The following is a 10,746-nucleotide window of genomic DNA, read 5'->3' on the forward strand; positions in this document are numbered from 1 at the left end:
TTATAACTTCTCAAATTTCAAGGTTTAACTTAAATGATAAAGCTGCTTACCAATTAAGATCAAGCCTTTTAATTTGTTCTCCAATAGCGTTCACGTCCTTTCTAACTTTGGTCCTCCTATAAAAGATTGGACAGTCCCTGGAAGTACAAATAATGTCTTGGAAGGCACTTCCTTGGCACCTTTGGCATTGAGTCCAGAGTGAATTGTATTCAATTTCTTTCTCTCTAAACTCATGAAGCTTATTAATAAGTACAGAACATTCCATATTATCTTGTTTGGAGCAATCTTTACAAAGTGATCCCTCTTTAATTATTGTCTTACAGTTCATACACTGAAGACCTTTTTTTACAAACCCAGCCAAAGCACCCCCAGTAACGCTTAATACCGTTACAGATCTCGTATGGCTTCCAGAGAAAAGTTTTTCAGGGTCCTTCATTACTCCTTCAAAGACTCTGATTACCGAGGACTTTAGAGTATCTACATAATGTTGTGTATCAATTGCAAGATTTTTCTCAAGTACATATAATGGATCTTCAGCTCGGTCATATTGGGGTTGGCCTTTAGCACCTTTAATTACTACGTAAGATACTCTATCTCCAATATTAGGTGCAGATCCTGGATCTCTTAATTTAAGCCTTTTTGCAAGTTCAACATGAGCGAGTTTCGCAGTATAATCATCTTTTCCAAGACTCTTACTTACCACCAATAAAGACAAATCTATCTTATTCTTAAGCAAGTCAGAAATCACATTTCTGGTGTACTGTTTGGCTGCTTCAACGTCTTTATCAACTAGAATCTTTTTTAATACAGTATCAACCACTTTTTGAACAAGAAGACAATTATCTCTTCTAACTGTCTCAATTCCTTTACAGTCAATTTTTTCATGGAATTGTGGATTTTTAAAAAGTACTCCAGCATACCTTTTTTTATTCATTAATAAGAATGGGCAATAAACCTTTTCAAATTCTAATTTGATTGGTGGAACAAAGAGTTTACTGATTAATGTTGCTGCTTCCTGACCAAGTTTCATAGCTTCTCCAATATCTGAAACTCCAAATTCTATCATAACAGAATCTGTATCACCATAAACGACTTTGGCATCAGCAGAATAACCCTTTTCTTTTTTATAAATCTTCTCAACTTCATTTTTAGTAATATCAATCATTTTTCTACCATATGAAGTAATACTTGTTGAAAGTTCTAAACATGGGAGTTGCCCTCCAGCTACTGCACCAGTATACCCATAAACACTATTTGCTGAAGTTTTTAAAGCAAGCTGTCTACCATCCAAAATAGAGATTAATGTTGGATCAGTAGTCTCTGCCATTTCTTTTTTGGCTTTTTTTCTTGCAGCTATAAGCTCTTCAACAATTAATGGAAGAATACCCTTTCTTACTGAAGATAAAACAAAAGAATGACCAGTTGGAGAAGTCTCCCTTTGTTCCTCTGGTACGTTCTTAACATTACTTGGATGAATTAGTGTAGAATAACAAATATTATGAGCGATCATAATTGAGGGATATAAAGAAGCAAAATCTAAAGTGGAAATTGGGTTCTTATAAAATCCTTTTGATGGTTCTAATACTGTTGCTCCTTCATATTGGTTTTCTCCATCAGATTGATTCTTTACCGTTGGCATCAGAAAATTGGTAGATTTACATTTCCTCAAAATTTGGCTTGTAACTTTAATCTGTTGGCCTCTACTAAGTAAAATATCAATTGTAGTACCAGTTACTCTTGCCATTTCTATAATATTTGGGAATAATTTCAAATGCCTCATAAGTCTTAATGGAAGTTGAGAATCTTTGAGACAATATATTGCAATTCTTTTTCTGGTTTCAGGATTACCATCTTGCAACCCTCTAATCATAGAGTAATGTACGTCCTCTTTTTGTTCCTTTAAAAATGTCGTGGAAACATAATTTAATGAATAACTCTTTAACTTGTGTTCTCTACGAATTGTCTCTAAAATATCCCAAAGAATCCTTCCTTCAATATTAATTAGTTTACTTTCATGTGTTCCAAAAGCCCTGGATGAGAATCTGGTATCTTTACTTGCTACCTTAGTACTATCTAATCTTGTAAAAAAGAAAAAATCATTTAATTGGAACAATTTGGCTCTTTCTAAAAGATAATACATATCAAAATTGATACAATTATAACCAGTCATAACATCTGGATCAGTTGCTATTATGAAATTCTTCCATGCTATTAACATATCTTTTTCAGATTCAAACCAAAATACAAAAGCTTCAGGTATAGAAGCACATTCTTTTAGTGTGAATATTACATTACATATTGATTCTGGGTTATCCAAAAGTGTAACTACTGATGATATTTGAATAACAGAATCTTTTTGTGGTTCTGGAAATCCCACTCCAGATTCTGTAACACATTCAATATCAAAAGAAAGGACTCTAATAGGTGGTAAAGATGCCCATTTTCCTGAGCTTCCAAGTACTTCTAAGTCATCATAAAAAAGATCAATCTCAATTTGGCATGAGCTTATTTTTTGATATGGACTTGTTTTAACAAAATTGGTCTCTTTGTAATCAAATTTGTGTCCTCCAAGTCTTATATGTGATTTTTCTTTCGGTATAGATACCCATGATCCTGTACTTAGACCTAAATCGATTAAATATCTTAGAATGAAAGGGATATTAGCTTCAAAGGCTTGAGGAATACAATCCAGATTCCCATTTTCAATCATAGATCTACAGGTTGGAACCGAATTTGGGAGTTGTAAAGTAATCTTGTAGAACTGAGATTCTTTTGCTTCTAAATCACTTTTGTAGTGCATTATTGACTCTTTTTGTACAACTTGGATATTAAGAACTTTATGTTTCCCTTCTCCTGTTGACCCAAAATTACTTTCTATCTGACTTTTAACTTTTTGTGGATTTGGAGGTGTGCTTTTGGGTACCTCACAATATAGATATGGAAAGAAGCCATGTATATGTACTAAAACCGTGATTCCACTTTGAGTTGAACCAAATAGCTGTATAATTGGTGTTTCAATATTATCTTGTGGAGTTATATTAGAAAATGCATTGTAAGAGTATGAATTATACTTTTCGTAGAATTCAGGCGATGAATTCTGGGAAGGGAACTTCCCAGTTGAGAACCTAGCATCCAATATACAAAAATCTAGATTCCCACTTTTTTTAATATTGTCATATTGTTGGTCAGTGCAAAGATCACTTCTTCTCCATCTATCCAAGCAATTCTCAAAAAGCTTTTGCGAAACTCCAGCGTTCTCTGAGGTAAATCCTATAGTGGAAATAATCTCTTCTTCCTTTTCTAACATTATAATGTCTTTAATAGTCGGGTATTTTTTCTTTTTCTTGAAAAGAGAGAATGGTATTTATTAAATGGCAAGCAGTTGGCGCCATTTCCCCACACAATTTATTTCTCATTGAAATGTAATTAGGTATATTAGATAGTCAATTTTATTTCTTTAAGTAATTTTACGCCAAAAAAAAGGTCGAGAATACATTTTATTTTTCCTTTAATATTCTGGCAATTTCAACCCATTAAATGGAAGATGAACCGGGGTTGCAGGGAGAAACTCACAAGAGTAACCTAGAGTCAGAATTAGCATGGTACAAGGAGAACTCGGAACAAATAAAGAATGATTTACTTTCAAAATTGAATAAAAGTGGGATTTCTAGCTCGGAAATGTCTTGTGTATTGCAAAATGAGATGAACGATATCGGTAAAATTTTTTTTGGAAGACCAGTTGGAAACTTTTCCTCTCTCTCAAACATAATTCAGAATATTTCAAAAAAAATTACTCTTAACAATGAAAGCCATGCATGCACACACTTACATGCAAACGCCGGTATTGAAAATACATACGTGGCAGAAATTTCTCATAGTTTTTCGGAGAGTAATGTGGACAATAAAGAAATAGAAAAAAGAAAAGATAAATATGAGTTAAATGATGATGTGGATGAAGTTATAGAATTAAATGTATTAAGAGGTGAAAGTATACCAAATTCATCCTCTAGCAAGGAGAATTTGTATACAATATTGAATATACAACGGGACTCTGACTTTTCTAGTGTAAAAGGGAAGTCCAGAAAGAATGCAGTGAAGAAAAGTTCATCAAACGAAAAAAAGTTACTTAATGGCAAGAGGAAAGTTCTGGTCAATGAGAAGGACCAGGATTGGGAAAGGGATGATTTTGAATGGTCAGAGGAAATGAAAAAAATCAATGAACAGGTTTTTGGAAATGAATCATTTAGGTCGAACCAAAGACAGATAATGAATGCAGTGGTTTCTCAGCGTGACGTTTTTGTGATGATGCCAACAGGAGGGGGAAAATCACTTTGTTTCCAACTTCCAGGTCTGTTGAAATACAACAATCCAGCAAGTTTGACAGTAGTTATCATGCCACTAGTGGCATTGATGGTTGATCAAATTGAGCAGCTTAATATTCTCGGAATTAAATGTGCCAGTTTGAATAGTAATCAGTCAGTAGCGGAGGTGAATAATATCATGAATTTGCTAAAAAAAGGCGATACTGGAGTTTGTCCAAATTTTTTATTTGTGACTCCTGAAAAGCTTAAGCATTCCAAAACTTTGTTTTCTTTGCTAAAGCAGCTTAATGAAGAATCCAGGCTCTTAAGATTTGCAATAGATGAAGCCCATTGCGTTTGCCAATGGGGATTTGATTTCAGGCCAGACTATATTCAGCTCTGCAAACTCAGGGAAGAATTTCCAAATGTCCCAATAATAGCTTTAACAGCCACTGCTACCCACAGTATCTTGAGTGATGTGATTAAACAACTAAAGATGCGATCTCCTGTCATTTTTAGTCTTTCTTTTGACAGACCAAATCTCAAGTATGAGGTGAGAACTAAGAGTGGAAGCAAACAAAAAATGCTAAAGGAGATTTCCGAGCTTCTTAAATCTCCACAGTTTTGCAGATCAACTAGTATAATATATTGTTTAAGCAGAAATGAGTGTGAAGAACTCTCCAAAGACTTGAACAAAGAAGGAATTTCTGCAACTTTCTATCATGGATCTATGAAGGAAGAAAAACGGAATCTTGCTCAGAGAAGATGGATGAATGATGAAAGGCAAGTAATGGTAGCAACAATAGCTTTTGGAATGGGAATCAACAAAAAAGATGTAAGATTAGTGATTCATCTCTCCATGCCAAAATCTCTGGAAAATTATTATCAAGAGAGTGGTAGAGCTGGAAGAGATGGACTAGAGTCTCTATGCATATTATATTACTCCTACAAAGATGTATCCAGACTGCAAACATTAGCAGGAATCAACATTGAGAAGCCTTCCAAAAAATCCTATACTTCAAAAAACAATTATTCAAATAAATCCACAATTGATGGTCTTTTGGGAATGGTCAAATATTGTGAGGAGCAATACAAGTGCAGAAGAACAATGGTTCTAAGTCACTTTGGAGAAGATTTTAAAGGTGAATGTAAGGTTAAGTGTGATAATTGTGTGAGATCTAAACTGGAAAAACCAGTTATTGTAGATGTTGAGAGTATTGCTAAGAAAGTTTTTTTCTCAGTGAGATTGAGCCTTCGAGATCAGGAAAGAGCTGCAAAAACCTATGGATTTTTAACACTTTCTAGTTTGGCAGAAATCTTAAAAGGGAAAAAAAGATCAGAAAAACTATCAAAAAGTGCTCCAAAAGACTGTATTGGCCTCTTAAAGAGTGGAGATATTTGGAAACCAGGAAATCTACAAAGATTTCTACATTTATTTATTGTAAACCAGCTTTTTTCAGAAAACCTGGTCCAACTTAAAAATGGGGTATCTGTGGCTTCTCTTAAAATAGACAAACATGCAGAAAACCAAGATATTCATGAACTTGATTTTTCCTGTTTCAAAACATTCCAACTAGAATCTATGTACTCCACTCCTATTTTGGAGCCAAACACTATGAATGCATATCAAGGTACTGTATCTTCTCTTTCCTCGTTTTCCTACAACTCTCAAATCATTTCTCCTGTTACTTCCCGTAATTTACAGTCCATTTCTGATAAAATGGAGAGTATAAATCATAAGAATCCTAAAGATTCCAGGAGAAAAAGGCAATTCAATGATAAAGGATCACCGCATACAATAGCTAAGAAGAAGCAAGCGAATTTGATTTACCAAGAATCAGATATTGAAAGTGAAAGGTTAAAAGATTTTAGAACCCAACTACTCTTACTTAGAAGAAACTTAGCTGCTGAATTTGGAATTTCTAACACCAACTCTATTGCATCAAAAGAAGCTATCGATGCACTTGTTGAAAATCTCCCACTCTCTTTGGATGCTCTTAAAACCCTTCCTGGATGGGGTGCCAGACAAAAACTTGAAAGATTTGGTCTTAGATTTATTTCTAAAGTCAGAGATTTTGTTGACTCCAAATCAACCAGTATGTTTTACACTGATAAAAACTATACTTGTCCTATTGACCTTATTAATCCTGAAGATCTGGACAAAGAACTAGATCTTATTTGGCAATAATCGATCATTCTCGCTCTCAATTTGCCTTATTAAATAGTTTTTATTTTAGAACTTTCCTTAATTATAAATAATTCAATTCAAACTGTTTTTCTTTTAGGACTTATTAAATACTGTTATGACACGTTTGGCGGGAATTTCATGCAACTCCTTAATCAATTTTGCATGTAAATATTTGTTGCTTATCTGACATTTTGGTGAGGGTTAAAATTTGATTTATTTCTAAACAAGAGTTTTTGATTCAGATTAGCAGATTCAACAATTTTGTGTGCTTTGATTGCATCCCTAAACTGGTTGTTATTGATCGTTGACTTATTGAGAAGGATTCCATTATACGAGATAATGAAACTGTTTACAGATTGTTCTTGTTGTAGGAGATTAGTATTTTGAGTTTTGGATCTGCTATGGTATTTTGGTGCAGGAGAGAACTCTACAAGAGGAGTGTTTTCGAGCTTGTTTCCTGTGAATGAAATAGTTTCAATCGATCTTCTGTGTCTAAAACCCTGTTTGTTTTTTGTCTTGAATTCCTTTAAATGTTTATTTGTATTAATCATATTGGTTTCTTCCTCACTATTAGTGGAGTTTTCATCGTTGAATGTTTCTAAATTACTTGATTCAGAATTGCATAGATTAGTGTCTGAATGTGAACTCATTAATGAAATTGGTTCATTATCTACTGCAGTTTTCTTGTAATCACCCATTTCTTCTTGGATATTTTTTGAAAAATAATTCTTAATTTTATTTTTGAGATCATCCACTGAGTTATTTAGTGAATCTATTTTCCTTAATAAATTAAATTCATTTTTATGAACATATTTTTCTTGCTTAGGAATTGAGACTTCTTCATATGAACTTATTGTTTTCTTTTCAAGATCGGTTTTCTTTTGTTCTAAAAACTTATATTTAATATTGAAATGAGTACAATTTTTAAAGATATAGTTCAACTTCCTTAATTCAAGCGTATGAAATTGGACATCCTCCAACCCACAATTATTTTTCAAATCTATTAGAGCAAAAAACATTCTTGAGTAAGAAAGCATCATAAATTTACAGTATGCATCAAGCTTACTCAAATTTCTCATCTTTTGAATTTCACCATTCATTGTTATTCTAAAAGAATTGGATTCATTTCTGAGGCTAATTTCCCTGAATATATTTCCAAGCCTTTTTTCAAGCTGGTCTTTATATTCTTGAGAATTTTCTGTACCTTTTTTTTCTTTACCATTCTTTAGCTTCTGTATTATTAAATTATTGTGTTTATGGCTATCAAAACCTATATTTTGAGAAATTTCCATAGTTAATTTGATACTTTTCTTTTACTCTAAATTAAATCTTAAATATTGAAACACACATATATATAGTCTTAATATGTATTTTTCCTTTATAACATTCTTTTTGGCACAGCCTCGAGAAATTTCTGAGGTGTTAAAAAGAAAAAAGAAAAAATTAAATGTATACGGGTTGGATTTGTTTGACAAATTGAAATTCCCAGGTGTATTTTACCTTATTTATCGGTACTTCCGCCTTGTCATTAAATATATTCACCCGAGTGTGCACACAGCCCTGCCTCAATACTTTTCATAATAATTTGAGAAATAATTAAAAAAATAAAGAAATTGAGTGGGATCTGGCAAATTTAAGGTATTTCCGGTTAATTATCTAACATAATCCTTTTTTATCTGCTAGATTTTTTGATTAAGGTTACATAATTAATAACCCAAAACTTAGCATTATTTTGGCTAAATTAATTATCAATTTTTTTTATTTATTTCTAAGGAGAATTACACTTTTACGACAATAAATATAGCTTTGAAACTCTAAAAAATTCTAGATTAAAATACTAAATAACTTTAAAACTATTCAATTTCTGATTAGCTTTAGTTTGTCTATACCTTCCATGGCATGCCCCAATTTAATTTGAATCATCTTTGTACATTTTTTTTATGCATGCAATTTTTCCTGCATGTAATCCATGTGGAAATGCATGCATTTAAAAAAAAAATGTTCAATACCGGCGGAAAATTTAATGTGGATGCATGTAAGCATGGTATTATGGGAGAAAGAGGAAATAATAGGTGGTATAAAGAGTAAATAAGATAGAAACAATATAAATGAAATAGAAAGTAAAAAGAAAATAGAATAATAATTGACAATTTATTTATATTAGTGTAGGAAATAATATAAATATATGTGAAAGAGAGAGAAAAAAGAGTTAGGTTTTTTTTTAGAATTGAATATTATTGCTTGTTTTGTATGAAATATTTGAATTAGATTATTGAAGAGGAAGCAATGAATGAAAAGAAGAAGACTCCATTCCAGGAGGCGGAGAAGAAAACAGAAAAACAGGAATTAAGTGAAAAAATGGAAAATAATTTGAGTGAAAGGAAGAAAGAGCTGTGGATTATTTCAAAGAGTTTTGGAGCTATTACACTAATTTCTGCATTCATGAATCTGGTCCTGGTAGGGATAATGATATTCATGCTAAACAGTCTGATTAAAGGCATAATATCGGAGAATTCCAGGCAAATGGCTATTCAAAAAGGAATTTGGTCGAACTTTGTTGAAAGAAATTCAAGAATTGAGAAGAATTCTCAGAATGAAAAAATGAATATAAATAATCATTGGAGAAAAGGAGCAGGAGTACTTCCTTTAAATATGCTTTACAATGCACCGTTAAAAAGTCTAGAGAATGTAGATGCTATTATACTCGAGTTTGACGAACCAGAAAAAGTAGAACCAGAGACTCAAAAGATAATGAAAGGGAAAAGATACCAATATATGTATCATGTGGAATCAATTGTAAGAGAGGTTTCTATAGAAGAGACGGAAGGAGAAAAAACTCAAGAGGAAGCGGTATTAAAGTTTAACTTGACAAATGAAGGTACACTCAGTGTTTATAAAGACAAAGCTATTTTAAGGGATAGGTTAGGAAACAAAGTAAATGAGTTATTTTTTGATTCAGGAAATCAAAAAAATGAGTACCAAAGCAAGGAGACGGAAAAACTTCTTAGATCAGATCCAAAGGATGAAGGCAGTGAAAAACAAGGTGAAAATCAATCAAAGCACAGAAAGTTGATATCTTCCAATTCCCATAAACACTCTGCATCTCATTCTTTAAAAACTCAAAGTGGTTATATGGCAGCCGTTTGCAAATATGGATGTGGAGAAATGGGAGTTACCTATCCGTACTATTATCGACCCTTCTTTGGATATGGGTTTCCTTTGCTGGGAACTGAACCATACTTCCAAAGTGGATATGGTGGAAATGTTGAAACTGCTATGAATAATAATATGTTCAATCCTGAGTCCGCGAGTCCTCGTCCTCCAGGTGTACAGGCAACTCCACAAACATCACCATTCGCAATGGGCGAAAACCCATATAGTTATCCATATTCATCCAGCCCAGGAGGAGGATATTATTATTACTATAACTACTATCCTCCCCCTCCAAACCTAGCAGAACCATTCCCTTACTATCAAGATAACTACTTTTTTGTCCCACAGAATATTACAGATGAACAATAATTCCTCTATTATCTCCAATACAACTCTATTAGGTTCCTACTCAACTATATCAAGAATTAATAACTTTTAATACACGTATGGCGCCAAAACAACCGAAAATAATCTCACTTTTGCATGTAATGGTCATTTAATCATTTTGACAGATTACCTTTTGGCGCCAAAAGTTCTCAGATTCTACAAGAAATTCAAGTTTAAAAATCGAGGGATCGAACAAACAAGATTTAAGAAAAAAGTAGATCATGGAAAAGGACAAAGAAGATAGTTCTATTCAAGCTATTGAGAAACTTCAGTTGTTACAAAGAGTCGTGGAGTCACAGAAGGTGATAGCAAAGTTGACTTCTAGGTGTTACAAGAAATGTGTTGTGGGTACATCAGGAGCTAAGGGAAAGAGTTTAACAAAAAAGGAAAAGCTTTGTTTGTGGAACTGTGCCCAGAATTTCCTAGAAAGCTCGGAATTCATTACTTCAAGAATCACTTTGACGGAAGATGCAGCTTCATCCAATCAAAAGGATTCCGACCAATAAAATCCACTTAACTTTCAAAGCTAAAAAAAAATCAACAAAAAATCTCAGAATAAAAATTACTTCAAATCTAATATTTGATAATAATCTTTAAATCATTTTTAATACCGATTTACCTACTTATTGAACAATCATTAATGTTTGAAAAAAAAAGCCGAGAAATATGTTCAACAATTTGGTTCTTATCTATTAAGATTTCAATTTAAACAGAGAT

General features: G+C 32.7%; 5 protein-coding genes across 5 annotated transcripts; 3 read left to right on the forward strand and 2 right to left on the reverse strand.

The window, feature by feature from the left end:
* Positions 1-46: 46 nt before the first annotated feature.
* On the reverse strand, positions 47-3,307 carry cubi_02572 (DNA polymerase delta catalytic DnaQ-like 3-5 exonuclease; the record flags this gene model as incomplete). Its single annotated transcript, XM_029019583.1, has 1 exon — positions 47-3,307. The coding sequence occupies one exon, from the start codon at positions 3,305-3,307 to the stop codon at positions 47-49; it is 3,261 nt and encodes a 1,086-aa protein (XP_028874703.1).
* Positions 3,308-3,537: 230 nt separating this feature from the next.
* cubi_02573 (DEAD DEAH box helicase) lies at positions 3,538-6,489 on the forward strand (the record flags this gene model as incomplete). The annotated part of the gene is made up of 1 exon (XM_029019584.1): positions 3,538-6,489. The coding sequence occupies one exon, from the start codon at positions 3,538-3,540 to the stop codon at positions 6,487-6,489; it is 2,952 nt and encodes a 983-aa protein (XP_028874704.1).
* Positions 6,490-6,668: 179 nt separating this feature from the next.
* Positions 6,669-7,781, reverse strand: cubi_02574 (uncharacterized protein; the record flags this gene model as incomplete). The annotated part of the gene is made up of 1 exon (XM_029019585.1): positions 6,669-7,781. One exon carries the CDS (start codon positions 7,779-7,781, stop codon positions 6,669-6,671), a length of 1,113 nt encoding a protein of 370 aa, XP_028874705.1.
* Positions 7,782-8,775: 994 nt separating this feature from the next.
* Positions 8,776-10,011, forward strand: cubi_02575 (uncharacterized protein; the record flags this gene model as incomplete). The annotated part of the gene is made up of 1 exon (XM_029019586.1): positions 8,776-10,011. The coding sequence occupies one exon, from the start codon at positions 8,776-8,778 to the stop codon at positions 10,009-10,011; it is 1,236 nt and encodes a 411-aa protein (XP_028874706.1).
* A 239-nt stretch (positions 10,012-10,250) lies between these two features.
* On the forward strand, positions 10,251-10,535 carry cubi_02576 (uncharacterized protein; the record flags this gene model as incomplete). Its single annotated transcript, XM_029019587.1, has 1 exon — positions 10,251-10,535. One exon carries the CDS (start codon positions 10,251-10,253, stop codon positions 10,533-10,535), a length of 285 nt encoding a protein of 94 aa, XP_028874707.1.
* Positions 10,536-10,746: the final 211 nt, after the last annotated feature.

Source organism: Cryptosporidium ubiquitum (assembly GCF_001865345.1).
Source record: "Cryptosporidium ubiquitum isolate 39726 chromosome Unknown contig_13, whole genome shotgun sequence".
In the NCBI taxonomy this organism is placed as follows: Eukaryota; Apicomplexa; class Conoidasida; order Eucoccidiorida; family Cryptosporidiidae; genus Cryptosporidium; species Cryptosporidium ubiquitum.